The sequence below is a fragment of the Gekko japonicus genome, unplaced genomic scaffold (assembly GCF_001447785.1).
Source record: "Gekko japonicus isolate JY-2015 unplaced genomic scaffold, Gekko_japonicus_V1.1 scaffold2497, whole genome shotgun sequence".
NCBI lineage: Eukaryota > Metazoa > Chordata > Lepidosauria > Squamata > Gekkonidae > Gekko > Gekko japonicus.
The window spans coordinates 358,602-374,872 of record NW_015167129.1 but is presented as its reverse complement, the minus strand read 5'-3'; the positions used below and the strand labels follow the sequence as shown (position 1 = coordinate 374,872).

Sequence of the window (16,271 nt, the reverse complement as noted above, 5' to 3'; positions counted from 1 at the left end):
TCTAGGTCAGGACTTTTGTTGAGAGACCATTTTAATATCTAACTAGATACATTTCCCTCACTTCTGGCATCTGAGGGACAAAGGATCTGGGGTACAAACAACAGAGGTCACAGTTTGGGGTGGAGGCTGCCACAATTGCCTTAACATGAACCAGTGCACATGGTTGCCACTAATTTTGGCTTGTCACCTTAATCTTGGAAGACATTATAGTGGAACTGTGGTTTAGCTGCCAAATAAAGCCCTGCCCTGGGAAGTTTGTGTAGCAAGACCTACATGTGAGGTGGAGTAGTATACTACTTCCTTAGTTATGATTTCTGTTACTCAGTGCATATGTTACCAAATGTTTCTCTTCTTTATAGGTTTTTGCTGAGCCCTTCATCAGCCTTTTTGCTTTGGAGAACTGTGAAGGCAGAGAGCTTCATTTGCAAGAAGCTGTCAGTTCTGTTCTGAATAAGGATCTTCACTTTCTTACCCAATCCATGTGGGTGAGAAGTGGACAGTAAGTATAATGCGTTCTACTTCATTCTACAAATTCTACACTGAGAACAGAATTCCTGTATTATCCACAGAATGCGGTGGACTTTTGGTGCGTATTTTTCACTTAAGATAAAATCTCACCAAGTAAACCTGAATGATCAGAGAGTGGATGTTATGTATGAACTGTGAAAAATTCTAGTGCCTGCAACTAGTAGCTCTAGGGCATGCTTCCCAAACACTGTCAGTATTCCTCATTTCTAAAGGATTTAGACTTGCTGGGTATTCCTTCTTTCTAAGGAATTCAGACTTGCTGAGTTGAGGAAAGAAGCAACAATCCAGTAACGATCTGTACACTTTTCCATTTTCCATAGATGTCGTCCCAATGGTTTGCATACATAGTATGTGTTTCCCTTACCAGCTTTACCAGGTAACCTCTGTATTTACTTCGAGGTACTTGGAGCTGGGTAAGAAGTTAACTGCAGCATGTCTTCAAGGTCAAATTGGATTTTACACTTGTGATCCATGATGAGGATTTTCTGTTTGGTGGGGGGGGTGTTTTAGTAGAGGAGTGCTGGCAAAGGGGGGTGTTTCTTACCCACTTTACCAAACCCCACTTCTCCAACAAAATGCTCTCTATCCTCTTCTTTCCTTGTCCTACAGTGGTTGCTTTAAAAGGGGGGGGGGGATTTCCTACATTATATTTCCCACATTATATTTCATTTACCATGGAAATAGTTGAGAACATATCCAGGAAGGTGTGCCAAAAGAAAAGTACATTTTTTTCAGAAAGTCTGGGGTACTTTAGATGAGTACCTGTCACTTTAAATAAATCTCTTTTTTTAGTGTGTGCAAGCGCACACACACAATTGCCTGCCTGGGTGTCATGGTGACTTCTGGCAACCCCTAGTGGGGCTAGGATGTTTCAGAGAGGTGGCTTGATATTGCCTGCCTCTGTGTCCCCGCCCCGGTATTCTTTGGAGGTCTCCCTTCCAAGTACTTGCCTTGGTCAGCCTGCTTAGCTTCCGAGATCTGACGGGATCAGGCTTGTCTGGGCTGTACAGGTCAGGGCACTTCAAATAAATCTTTATAATAAAGTGGCAATGTACTAAGTGCTTAAGATAATGATGCCGTAGTCTTTAATTGCTAGCAAAAATATGGGCAAAAGTAAGCTGTAAATGCCTCATTAAAACCATTTCCAAAAATACGGTCATCTGAAAACCCAGGTTAGCAGTCACTCTCGCCCTTTGTAATTTCATACAAGGCAGAGTATGGAAAATATATATGAATATAGTTTTGATTTCAAAAAGTCATTTCTCCGGTAGTCTGGGGTTGGGGCAGTTTTAACTTGTGGGAAGAAGCTCCTCCTTAGAGGACAGGCAGGGCCACTGATTTTTACAATTCCTGAGGGGAGGGGCTTCTCTTCCGAGCCTTAGTCTTGGCCCTGCCTGAAGGGCAATTAGGTGGTTGCTGACTGCGCTCTCGTATGTGTGCCGCAAATCCATTTTCCCCCTTTTGTATTTGTGTTATTCTTTTTCTTGTGTGTGTGTGTGTCCCCCCAATCTTTGGGACGGTGGTTTTTCAGACGGACCCTAGGGAGACTGCTGCCATCGACTGGGTGAGGAATCTCCCTTGGGGAGACCTCACCATCACCTTTGGTCCATCCTGGGGAGTAGAGGAGGCACAAGGAAAAGCAACAGTACCTTCAGGGGGATTCGTGGGAGGATCACCTTGGCAAGACCCCCCCCCCTTTCCGGGAAGGAAAGGCAAGCCATGGGGACTCCAGCCTTCAGGCCAGGAACCTCCCCAGTTGCTTCATCATCCCATAAAGTATTGGTGGCTGCTACAGCAGGAGCTTCCACAGCTTCCCTCTGTAGCCTACTGGCACCTCAACAAGCCAACTCCTAGATGCAGTGACTCAACACCAGTCCTGACCTTCCATTGGTTTCCAAAAGCCACTGCTAAGGTGGGTCAGCTGGCTGGCTCTGGGAACATTAGGAGGGCAACAGTCTGGTCCCCCCCCCCAGTTAAAAAAAGTGAGAAAGGCCTCCAGAACTGCACACAATACTCCGGGTGCGACGTGACCAATGCAGTGTACAATGGGACCATGACATCTTGCGATTTGGATGTTATCAGGAGGTAGTTAACACTGAGGGGGAAGGACCAAGACCAATCATCCCATCATCTCATACTTTTACTTCTTGGTGTCTTGTGGCAGCAGAGCACTTTAAACTTCCAGTAGTGGATGCTCCAGTCGCCAGCTTGTGTTTGAACTCAGTCATTCTAGCAGAGTCGGATGGCTTTCTTAGGGGCCCTTGCAACAGAAGGATAGGTCAGTCCTTATGCAAGAATTTTGAGGCTTCTTCAGCCACCCTGAGGGCCTCCACTGCAAGCTCCCTTTTTTCCAGGGCCATCTGTTCCTGGGCGTCAGATCTCTCAGCAGCAGGTAATGATATCCCCAAAAGGCTTAAAGATAAGCTAACGAAGATCACCCTAGCAGCAGCCTTCTCTGTAGGTGCATCACTGGATGCAATCCAATTGCCAGTCAGGGCCATGGCATCCTATGTCACAGCTAGATGCAACACCTGGCTCCACAACTGAGAAGTAGACCCTTCCTCTCAAGCTCAAGTAGCCAGCGTTCCTTTCAGAGGCATTCACTCCTTCAGGGATAGGATAGATAGGTATCAGGTAGAGGATAAATATAAGAAAAAGACTCTACCCTTGTGCAAGAAGGAAGGCATGCCCAAGGAACACTTCCATTCCTTTTGTTGAATGCAAGCACAATTCCAGTTATCGACCTCTCAAATCTACTAAGGGACGATGGCAGTCCAATCAGTCTGGAGCTTCCAACTCCTCTTTCCACAGATCAGCCAGCCAGGTCATGCAAGGAGCCAAAAAGAGTTCCTCCGTGTGACAGCTACAGCCAGTCAGTCCCACCAATCATCGGAGGATAGCTTCAGTTTTTTGCAAATCTTTGGAAGTCATCTGTAGGTGACTGGTGGGTATTGGGCACAGTCTCAAATGATTACTCCCTGGAACTGCGTAACCTTCCTCCCATCAGGTTTATTCAAGTCCCAAGGAACCATTGCCGGAAGAAACATCTCCTCCTTCTCCAGGCTGTTCAACATCTATTGGACACTGGAGCAATAGAGGTGGTCCTGACCAAAAGACATCTGGAGTCTATTCAATTTTCTTCATAGTTCCAAAGAATGGGGATATGAGAGCCATTCTGGACTTAAAGTGGTTGAACCTCAGGATCAAGAAAAGAAAGTTTCAAATGGAAACTCTCAAGTTCACAGTTTCCTCAATGCAAAGGGAAGACTTCCTGGCACTGATTTGACAGAGGCTTATTTTCATATTCTGATCAGGGAAGCTCATTGCACCTACAGTGGGGATCACTTTCAATACCGGGCCCTTCCCTTCGGTCTCAAGACAGCCCTGGGAATATTCACCAAGGTGCTAGTCTTGCTAACTGCACACCTTAGAACCCAGGGCATCTCCATTTTCCCATACCTGAACAACACTCTCATCAGGTCCCCTTCATACCAACAAGAAATGGAAGATGGGGAAAGGGCTGTCCCCTGACTGCCAGACCACAGCTTCATTATCAACAGGGAGAAGAGCTATTTGTCCCCAGCCCAGTTCTCCAACTGGAGGTCATCATAGACACAGTTCAGGACCGGGTGTTCCTGTTCCAGGAAAGATGGAAGATCCTTTCTTTATTAAGGAAGATTACTTAGCAGTTCTACATGGAGGTCATGGTCCTGGCAAGGCTTTGGGGATGTTGGTGTCTTGTTAGGATGTGGTTCCATGGATGAGGTTTCATACTTGCCCTCTCCAGAAGCTTCTCCTTCCATTCCAGGATATAATACCCTACAGACAGCTCAAGAACATAAGAGAAGCCAATGTTGGATCAGGCCAATGGCCCATCCAGTCCAGCACTCTGTCACACAGTGGCCAAAATTACCAGGTGCCATCAGGAGGTCCACCAGTGGGGCCAGGACACTAGAAGCTCTCCCACTGTTGACCCCCCAAAAAACATCAAGAATACAGTGCATCACTTACCTCAGAGTTCCTATCTATACCTTGTGGCTGATAGCCACTGATGGATCTCTGCTCTATATGCTTATCTAATTCCCTCTTGAAGTCATGCATGCTTGTAGCTGCCGCCACCACCTCCCATGGCAGTGAATCCCATGTGTTAATCACTGTTTGGGTTAAGAAGTACTTCATTTTATCTGTTCTAACCCAACTGCTCAGCAATTTCATTGAGTGCCCATGAGTTCTTGTATTGAGAGAAAAGGGAGAAAAGTACTTTTTTCTACCTGCTCTATCCCATGCATAATCTTATAAACCTCGATCATGTCACCCTTCAGCTGTTGTTTCTCCAAGCTAAAGAGCCCCAAGCGCTTTAATCTTTCTTCATAGGGAAAGTGTTCCAACCCTTTTATCATTGCCCTTTTCTGCACTTTTTCCAATGCTACAATATCCTTTTTGAGGTGTGGTGACCAGAACTGTACACAGTATTCCAAATGAGGTCGCACCATTGATTTATACAGGGGTTATCAAGCTTCCAAAAGGTCTGCTCCAGGAGCTCCAATGGTGACTGTTTCTGTCCAAACTTCTGGAAGGGACCACACACAGAGAACTAAACAGGTTGCTGATGACTTTGGATGCCAGCCTGAGGGGGTGGGGATCTCACTCCCACGGGAATGTGGCAAAAAGAACCTGATCTTGTGAAGAAGCCAATCAGAGCATAATTTTTCTGCAACTCAAGCTCACACCTTTGCAGGTATCTCATATTAATAAAGCCACTCATTTGTTATGTTGGAAGAACTGTGAGTGAGTGGGAAATTACATCCACTGTTAGTGGAGCTGCAAAGTTATTACCGAATTTTAGAGAAAGATTGTAACCCAAATTTTAAAAGAAATTACAGGTACTCAGTTGCTCTTTAAACCTGAAGTACTACTGCTAAATTATGGGACTGTTGCCTCTTTAAATAAATCAACAAAAAAATGATATTGACCATATTAGTAGCTGCCAGAATGGTTATAGCCAGTAAAGGGAAAGACAAATCAAAACCTACCCTAAATTCATGGTACAACAAGATTGTTGACTATTTTGTGATGAGGAAATTAACAGATAACCTTACACAGTCAGAACATAGTACCTACCAATCTCATTTTGTGGACGAATGATTTCCATTTGTTTCATATTTGCAAATAATGTTACTATAGCACGACCATATCACTCATAGTTCCACTTTAAGAGAATCCACCTGATGTTTGAATAAGTCATAGGCAACAAAATATTTATCTGTACTTTATACAGTACAAACTCTCACTACTTGTTAATGTTTCTGTTCAATAACTTCCCTTTGTAAATGTTATAATGTAATTATACTTAATTTTAATAAAGATTACATTAAAAAATTCTGGACCTCAGAACAATCAGGTGGGTTCTCTTAGACTTTCAGGATCTCCTAGTCAGGAAGGATGTCTTTGTCCACATGGACAATACAACTGCCAAATCTTATATCTACCAGACGGGGGGCATGAAATTCAGCTCCCTGCATGCAGAGGCAACACAGATTTTACAATGGGTGGAGACCCATCTGTGGTCTCTGAACGATGTCCACGTGGCAGGGACATCCAACACCTTGGCGGACTAGCTCAGCAGGAGATCCCTGGATCAGTCAGAATGGACGCTGAACAGGGAAACCTTCCAGATCTGTCTCAGATTTGGCAAAGTAAAGGTAGACCTCTTTGTCTCAAAACACGTCGATCAGGTACTAAGGCTCATCTCAAAAACGAGTTGTCCTCAGGCCATAGGAATAGACACTATAAGCTGTGCATGGCCAGACCAGCGGCTTTATGCCTTCCCACCCACTCAGCTAATTCAAAGATTGATTCAGAGGATCATAGCTCTAAGAGCTCTAAGTTCTGGTAGCCCCATTCTGGCCATGAAGGACATGGTTCAAAGACCTCCTGTGACTATCCTCCAAGGAACTGTGGTGCCTCTCAATCAGGAAGGACCTTCTGTGTCAAGGGCTTGTCCTCCATCCTCAGCCTGACAGCCTGGAGGTTGAGCAATTACAATTCAAATAAATAGGTTATTCAGATAAGCTTACAGACACCCTAAACAGCCTCTAGAAAGGGTTCAGCCAACCGGGTATATACAATTCTTGGCAGGTTTTTCAGCCCTGGTGCTCAAAGGAAGAGTAAGACCTATGCTTAGCTAAGTAGCTGATCTTCTTTCCTTCATTCACGTGGCTTTGGGTAAGGGTTTGAGCACCAGCACTCTGAAGAGACAGTTGGCCACCAAGAAGGGGCAGGGTTTCGTAGGGGAGCAACTCTGCTGAATCCATCTCAGGCTCACTGGTTCCCCTCCTGGAACCTTAATATAGTGCTTAAAGCCCTCTTTCAGGCTCCATTTGGGCCTATGGCTACGTGTCAACTCAGGGAGCTCACTTTCAAGACCATCTTCCTGGTGGGTATCACCTCTGCAAATAGGATCTCAGAGCTTCGGGCCCTTTCCATGGAGTTGTACATTTTTCACAATGACAGTTGGAGAAACTGATCTTTCCTTCATTCTGCCCTAATCCTAAACATCCTCAGGAAAGGGAATGGCACCTAAACATCCTCAGGAATGGCACTGTTTAGAAGAAGAAGAAGAGATTGGATTTATACCCCGCCCTTCACTACCCAAAGGCGTCTCAGAGTGGCTTACAAACTCCTTTCCCTTCCTCTCCCCACAACAGACACCCTGTGAGGTAGGGGGGGCTGAGAGAGCTCTTGACAGAAACTGCTCTTTTTCAAGAACAGCTCTTGTCAGAACTACGGCTTGCCCAAGGTCATCCAGCCAGGTGCAAGTGGAGGAGTGGGGAATCAAACCCGGTTCTCCCAGATTAGAGTCCGCGCACTTAACCACTACACCAAAAAGAGAGAACTGAGCTTCTATCTAGACAGAACCAAGGGGTTTCACAAATCAGAAAACACGTTTGTGTCCTTCAATAAAGACTCCTTGGAACATAGGGTTTCAACCCCCAACATTATTAGTTGGGTCACAGGTTGTCTTCTTCTGGCAGAGGGGTCTGGATCCCCCCTTCAGGTGTAACAGCTCATTTGCTCAGAGGGGCAGTGACCCCGGCAGCCTACAGGTCTTTCACCTTAGAGGTGGTCTGTCGGGCAGCCACTGGGAGGTCAGTCCATTCCTTCACCAAAAACTACCATATTGACAAGGCAGCCTCGGCTGATGCTGCCTTTGGGAGAAGGGTCCTTAAGCATACCTTTTCAGGCTAACGATCCAAAGTTTTACCCTCCCAGGGGCATTCTGCTTTTAAATGACCCACAAATTCAGACTGCTCCACCCTGAACTACCAGAGAATGGAAGGTTTGTTTCACTTACCATTAATTTCCCTTCTCGATGGTCTCCCTCTTACCCAGAGGGAGAGTTCAGTCTCTTAGGGGATGGCTCTTAAACCGGTTCAAGTATGCTGCTTCAGTACTAGGGAATCTCTTCATATTTCTGTAGGCCTCTCTTCTGATTCTTGTAGGTTAACTTTTGGCTAACAGTTATTTTAAAAATTATTTGCCTAGAGAGATCACTGTATCTAATATATAAACTAACTTCTGGGTGATATGAAGTGGACTGGAACAAAACTAGAGTGATGCTGGTGGAAGACTTGGGGTGAATCATACAGAGCTTGTCATAGAGCCTGTTACAGGCCTATAAGGTAGTGATGATAGTAGTGAAGAAGAATTTCTTCTCTGCTACCATTGTGTCAGCAAAATCTTGGCCAGCTCAGTTGTTTAAAGTGGTTTGTGGCTTGATAACACCTGTCCATCCTTGTTAGTGACGAGATTCTGGCCCATGTGATGTTTTTGCAAGGTTTTTTGCAGACAAAATCTCTTTCAACCATTCTGACTTGGTAGCCAGATTGAGTGCATATCTAATACCTGAGGTGTCAAAAGCACCTGCTCGTCCTTTTCTTGTGGTTAGTTTCATATTGATCCTGCCTATGGATGCTGGCAGCGTCCTTGAGAACGTGAGGGCCACGTCTACTTTGGATCCATGCCCTTGCTGGGAAAAGGTTTTGGAGCCGTTATGAAAAGCATCAGTTCCTCCTTGACTGAGAGGGCTCTCCCTAAGCCTTTGAAGGAAAGTTATTGCACCTCTGCTCAAAAAACCTTCATTGATTGGGTTTGAGGTGGCCAATTACAGGCCAGTCTCCAATGTACCTTTTCTAGTTAAGTTTATAGAGGTGGTAGAGCAATTCCAGGGCTTCCTGGATGACACATTGGCCTTTGACCCATGTCGGTCTAGTTTCAGGCCTGAGTCTGGTACCAAGTCAGCTTTAGTTGCACTGGTGCATTATCTTTGATTAAAACTGCCCCCTGTGGGGTCAGTATTCCCTGTTGATACTGCTAGACCTCTAAGCAGCCTTTGACACAGTTGACCAGTCCATTCTTATCCACCAGTTTGAATATGGAGTTGGTATTAAGGGCATAGCCCTTCACTGGTTTCACTCTTTTCCATCTGCCTGGGCACACAGACTCCACTGCAGGTGCAGAATCAACTGGGTGGAATTTATCTTGTTGTATATCACAGGGTTCTAGTCTTTCACCCATGCTCTTTAATATACACATGTGATTGTCTGGGGCTTGGGTACCATCAATCTGCAGATGATACCCAGCTCTGTATTTCATTATCCAAGTCTCTAGATGTGTCCATCTTGGTTCTGAGCCAGTGCTTTGAGACTATGGTCAGGTGGCTAAGGCAGAACAAACTGAAGCTGAATCCAGACAAGACAGAGATAATGTGGGTTGGAAAGGCTGAATTCTAGAGGGACTGAATCCACTTGTCCTAGATGGAATTACGTTGGCTTTTTCAGGTCAGGTTAAGAACATGGGGGTGTTCATGAACCCTTTTAAGGTGGAGAGGAAGGAGACATTTGGGGAGTGTTATTTTAGTTTTGCTTTTAAACAGAAAATGTTTTTAGCTGTTATTGTAAACTGCCTGAGCCACAAGGAAAAGTGCAATATAAATGCTTTACTAAATCATAAATAACATACACTCTCTTGGAGTCTGCACATATGTGAAACAAGTGGGGAACTCAGATGGACTTGTGGGAGGGGGCTTTGATTTCCCCAGTATCCCCTCCCCAACACCATTCCCTCTTTTTCTCCTCCTCACCCACCAAATTTCTTGTCTACCACCAAATTACCTCTGTATTGATGTACTAGTCTTGCAGTACTGCCTCGCGAAATGAGAGAAGTGAAGATTAATACAGCTGCTAACTATCATGTTCCTGTACACCAATCGTGGTCATCAGGGTGGCCAGCCTGGCATCCACCTTTTCCATCGTGTCTCCGGCTCTGTGGAATGGGGTCCCTGAAGAGGCGAGGGCGCCTCCTTGGACTGCAAGGCCTACCTGCCTGCCAGGGGTTTCGAGGGAGCCTGAATTGGCAAGCATCTTTTAAGGTGGAGAGGAGGGAGACATTTGGGGAGTGTTATTTTAGTTAATTACGTTGGCTTTTTCAGGTCAGGTTAAGAACATGGGGGTGTTCATGAACCCTTTTAAGGTGGAGAGGAAGGAGACATTTGGGGAGTGTTATTTTAGTTGGACCCTGCCATGCTGCTTGAAAAACAGGTTGGCCTGGTGTCCAGGAGTCCCTTCTATCAGCTGCATCTGATTCACCAGGTTTGAATATGGAGTTGGTATTAAGGGCATAGCCCTTCACTGGTTTCACTCTTTTCCATCTGCCTGGGCACACAGACTCCACTGCAGGTGCAGAATCAACTGGGTGGAATTTATCTTGTTGTATATCACAGGGTTCTAGTCTTTCACCCATGCTCTTTAATATACACATGTGATTGTCTGGGGCTTGGGTACCATCAATCTGCAGATGATACCCAGCTCTGTATTTCATTATCCAAGTCTCTAGATGTGTCCATCTTGGTTCTGAGCCAGTGCTTTGAGACTATGGTCAGGTGGCTAAGGCAGAACAAACTGAAGCTGAATCCAGACAAGACAGAGATAATGTGGGTTGGAAAGGCTGAATTCTAGAGGGACTGAATCCACTTGTCCTAGATGGAATTACGTTGGCTTTTTCAGGTCAGGTTAAGAACATGGGGGTGTTCATGAACCCTTTTAAGGTGGAGAGGAAGGAGACATTTGGGGAGTGTTATTTTAGTTTTGCTTTTAAACAGAAAATGTTTTTAGCTGTTATTGTAAACTGCCTGAGCCACAAGGAAAAGTGCAATATAAATGCTTTACTAAATCATAAATAACATACACTCTCTTGGAGTCTGCACATATGTGAAACAAGTGGGGAACTCAGATGGACTTGTGGGAGGGGGCTTTGATTTCCCCAGTATCCCCTCCCCAACACCATTCCCTCTTTTTCTCCTCCTCACCCACCAAATTTCTTGTCTACCACCAAATTACCTCTGTATTGATGTACTAGTCTTGCAGTACTGCCTCGCGAAATGAGAGAAGTGAAGATTAATACAGCTGCTAACTATCATGTTACAAGCAGGATAGAACAAGCAAAAAATGATGAATAAATTAGAGTCTGTCAAACTGGCAAAACAGGAAGTACATTTTAGGATAAGATTAGAAGAAAACCATGAGAACCTGTGATACAAAAAGCTCAAGCTTTCATCAGATAGGGATTCCAAGTGTAATATTTGTGGTGAAAGAAAGATAAGCCATTACCCCAACAATGCAAGCAGAAAAATAAATACTAACAGTAAGCCATTGGGGAACAGAAAACAACTCAGAGCACTGCAGCAGATAATCGAGGAACATACATAACTTTAACAAAGCAAATACCTTGAAGAATAAAGATGGCTTCACCTGACACCTAAACTCTACAGACTCAGCAGCAAGAAAGTAGCATGGGAGTGGGGGGAGGGAATCTAGAGGCAAAGCTACCCATCTTATATCAGAAAATGAGGTACAGAGATGTAGGCTTTTGAGTGAATCTCAGCTGCCAGGTAGGAAGTCTGTTACCAAGACTTCTGAACATTCAGGGTAGGAAAAGGTCAAATGGCTGCCCAGCGCCCTGTCTGAACGGGGAGATGTTCTTATGTCCTGTGTGAACATGACGACCCTTGGTCTGTAATTTCATTATAATTGGGATTGGCATGGGCTGTTGTGTTTCCGCAAATAGGCTCCTCTGGTAGAAATGTTTGGGGTACATGGAGTTCTGCATAAATGTAGGACTAAATGACTGGAATTTGGTCCCCTCTGTAGTGTGGATGGTTCCAGCTTTAGAGGCCTCCCAGTGGCAGCTAACAAATCTTTTTTGTTGTTAGAGAAGCGCCATCCCAATACCTGTAATTTTTAAGGGGTGCAATTATCTATTTTTAACTATTGTGTATGGATATTATTGTAAACTGCCTTGAGTACTTATTTTTAAAATTGCAAGGAAGGTTATAAATCTTGAAATTTTAGTCCCTTCCCGGAACTCCAGTTTTATAATTATATTAAAGCTTCATTCTAAAGCAGCAATCACTCACATCCTTGGCATGTAAAGTAAGTTTGTCATGAGAAGCAAGGGTATCTTTCAAGTGTGAAAAAGTGTTAACACCTATTTCATATGGCTGTTAACTGCTGAGATACTAAGTTTGTTTTCTGCTTTAAACTAGGTGGATTGCATATGAAGGAAGCAACTTCTTGGGAAAGCAATTTCTTCTTGAACCTGGCAAGATTTTAAACTGGACCCACTTTAGTGCTTGGAAAGCCATTGGCTCCCTTCGTCCTCTGAAGCAGGTATTACAGAAAAGGATTTTTTAAATTGGTCTTTTTCTTTTAGAGGGATAGGCTTTTTAAAGAAAGTCTTGATCCTAAATATCTGGGGTGTTTTGGTTGAAGAAATTTGTAGGCCTATTTCATGAGTCTACATACACATACACGTTCTAACACTTGTGCAAATATTCTGACATTTTTTACGCCCCAGGTAATGGTGAGACACATGCCGCTTGTCTTGGGTGCTACAGAAAAAAGATCAGGGATTTGAGTTTCTACACAAGAACAAGATGATAGTTATTCTTCTCTATTTCAGCCAGCCGTATACCTTAGAATAAAGAACAGATCCCAAGATAAGTATTTGACCGTTGCTGGGAATCTAACAGACGCAAGAGCTTCATCAGTATGTCTTTCCCCACTAAATGGCAAGGATACACAGATCTGGCGCTACAGATGTGGACTCATCAAATCCAAGGTGTTTTGCGAGTTATTGAAATTGCAGTGTTTTAATTCTCTCTGCTTTGTTATATTGTTTCTACTCTCAAGTGTAGAAAGGGCACCCATGAAGAACTGCCCCTTTAGTTTTTCCTGCATCCCTCCTCTTGTGTACATGTCCTACATGAACCTGTGTGTGCTAGGCTTAAATCTCAGTTTAGCTCTGGACTCGGAAGGAACTATTTGTTCTTTTCCCTCTGCAGTCATCCAACCAGCTGTTTCTACCACCACTCCCAAGTTACAGGCCTGTTTTTCCACTGCATTCACGATGTAAATGTTCTCAATTGTATAAATAAGGCTTTTAGATTACAAATGTCTTGGGGCAGAAACTAGGGCATGATTTTAAAACGAGGTAAAGATCACTCCACTTATGCGACATTCGTTGGCTCTTGTAACAGCCTTCAGGGGAGTACAGATTCTTTTTACTTGTGTTATCTTTTCCAGTTTCTGATGTATTAACATTACAATTTGTCTCCTTGGGAGAAAAACCTGTATTCTTTAGAATTGTTGTGATGTTCTCTGATGTTCTCATTTGTATCCATATTTCTCTGGCAGTCTTTATCATGCATTAGTAATAAACAAAGCAAAGTCATTAGCAAGTACTCTGTAATCTCTTGAAAGGTCATTGTAGTCTTTCTCTAAGGCATCCTCCAGTTTGATGGTAAGAGAAGATATGTAAACAGCACAAAAAGCAATTAACTTTTATAGAGCAAAAAATGCCTTCAGCTTACCTGTATTCATGAGATATCCAGAAGCTGAATTATTGGGAAGGCACTTTTCCACTAGCACCTACCTAGAATCAGTGTGAACCCTTTCGCACAAAGAAGGTGGATTTTTAGCCTTTTCTAGACAGTGCCAAACACAGTAATTTTCATATCTGATATGAATAATAAAATTAATGTTCCTTTGCTGCGGCCTGGAGCATACTGGAGAGATTAGAACCTCGGCATTGCTTTGTGCTAAGGCCACATCTGCATAAAGCAGTGGTGATAAATAGGTCTGTGTCTACCTACAGGGCACTGCTGGCCTGTATCACAGAAATGTCTGTGTGTACTTTAACTAGCCAAGTAAAATAACGAAGCAGTAATAAAAGTAGAAACTTGTTCTTCTCATCGATCAGTTGTGGTGATGATGAGAATAATCAGTTAGTGGCTACAGCACACTTTCTGTAGACATCTCCACCAAGATAAAAATAAATGCCGGAGTCTATCATGGCAATGAACGAATTCTATTTTTCCAATATTCTTCTAGGTTAATGATGCTTGCCTTGATGTCATTGGAGGCAAAGATGCACCAGGAGCTAAAGTAGCACTATGGGTGGAGCATGGAAAGGCAAGACAAAAATGGACATTGAACCAGGATGGGACTATCAGCTCATACCTCAGTGAACAGCTTGTTCTTGATATCAAAGGTACTAATCAAAGCCTACACCTATTATTGCTCTTAAATGAGTTGCTTAAATTACTTATAGTTTAGATTAACCTGCAATAAATATGCACACCTGTGTGAGGCAAGTCTGCTTCTAGATTAGGCACCAGAATACAAGCTCGTGACTTACCAATCACATAGACAGTTAGTCTTTTTGCTTTACTTGCAATTACTTGCTTCAGTTGACAGTCTTTTTGCTTTACTTTTTGCTTATTGCTTTACTTGCAATTACTTGCTTCAGTTGCTGCATGTAGTGGTTTAATGCTACACAAAACAATCTTGAGCTTGGGCACTCCCTCCTCATTTATCCTTTTGCACTGCAGCTTCTTCCATCTCTGTTTCTCAGTGAACAGTCGGTTGTCCCACTTACACACTGTCATTTTTGTCATTTGTTTGTCCCTATTGCTTTGCGCCCCCCCCCCCTTTTCCATATGTGTTTTGCTCCCTCTGGGACTACTAGAGACAGCAAAACACATGGGGGGGGCTGAAGCAATAGGGATAAACAAGTGACAAAAATTACAAGGTGGAGGTGGCCCACAAGTCAGAAGTGAACTACAACCAGGATCAAGCCAAGCTTGTTGGTGTAGCACTGAATCACAGTTAGGTGCTACATATGAACCAGTCCATTATGAAATTGAATGGAAGTTTCCTGTGCACGTAACTGTAACCATTCTCTAATAATTCCTTTGTGCAACCTTTCCTTTTGGAAAAGTGCCATGTTTGTATCTGATATGGAAAAGTGGCTCTAATAGTCTGAATTTATTTTGCAGTAGTATTCATAACATGTTCAGCTTGAGGGTGGAAACTGCCAAGGATGTGGCTTGCAAATAAACTTGAATCAGGGAATTGCTTCTGTCAGTATTGGGGTTCCAGAGATTTTTGGTATATGCATATCTGATCTCGGTTTTAAGGGATGCAATTACTAGTGCTTAATAGCAAGGTCCTGCACAATGTAGTCCTGAGATATCCAGGTGTACCTGTAGCTGCACAGCAGCTACCCATTCCCTAAGCACTGTCTAAAAAGGAAAACATCAGAGTAAATTATCCTTTTGTACTTTGCACATCCTTTTTTCTCCTCTGCCTTATATCCCCCCCCCTTACCCCAGTACCCATGAGCCAGCATGGTATAGTGGTTAAGAGCAGTGGACTGTACTCTGGAGAACCTTATTTGATTCCCCACTCCTCCTCCACAGGAAGCTTGCTGGGTGACTTTGGGCCAGTCACTGTTCCCTCAGAACTCTCTCAGCCCCACCTACCTCACAAGGTGTCTGCTGTGGGGAGAGGAAGAGAAGACGTTTGTAAGCCGCTTTGAGAGTCCATAGGGTAGGGAAAAAGTGGCGTATAAACACAAACTGTTCTTCTTCTTCTACAATGGGAACCATGAAATTTCCTTCCTATTCCTAAAATGCATTTTGAGGGATTAGGTACACTGTTACTTAAGAGTTGGTGAAACAGTGGTCAAACATGCAAAATTCAGAAAAAAATATAGGTAGCTGAACACTGAGGAATTTACTGGCAGTGTTTAAAGTGTTACATTTCAAAAATATAAAACATCTACATTGAACAAAAAACTGCTTCTAAAATAGTTCATTAAATACTGAGTACTAAACAGCAGTCTCTCAAATCTTTCATATTTTAGGAGGATATTACTACGACAGGAATCACATTATTGTAAACCAGCTCAATATAAGTGAATATACACAGAGATGGGACTTTGAGATATTATGAGTTGCCCTCATGAGTCGTGACTGTAAAGACATTAAAACATGGACCAATGTGACATGAAGATAACTCTTGGACAAACTACTTGAAGTCACACAACACTGGACCACAGAGAATCTGCCTGACTTCACCATATTTGGCATAGAGTCAACAAAGGTTCTTGGGTGTTTTTTTTAAAAAAACCCTAGGCTATGGAAAGTTAATCCTATATAAGTAGTGTTGTTAGAAAGGACTGGTGGCAGATTTAGCACAGAGTAATGACCAGTAGCAGATGTTACCATGGTGACTCTAAAGCCTCTTATTGCTTATTTATTTTGTGTTCTTGTAACATATTTTTTTTTGTCCGAGTAAGGATAACTTTGTAAAACTTCTGGCTGAGAAGCTTTTCTTACTTCC

General features: G+C 43.4%; 1 protein-coding gene across 1 annotated transcript; it reads left to right on the top strand.

Annotated features, from left to right (window-relative positions):
* Positions 1 to 359: 359 nt before the first annotated feature.
* On the top strand, positions 360 to 16,196 carry CRYBG3 (crystallin beta-gamma domain containing 3; the record flags this gene model as incomplete). The annotated part of the gene is made up of 5 exons (XM_015413025.1): positions 360 to 499; positions 12,131 to 12,254; positions 12,547 to 12,705; positions 13,977 to 14,136; positions 15,793 to 16,196. Coding segments are annotated over 5 exons (672 nt in total), but the record flags the coding sequence as incomplete, so codon positions are not given.
* Positions 16,197 to 16,271: the final 75 nt, after the last annotated feature.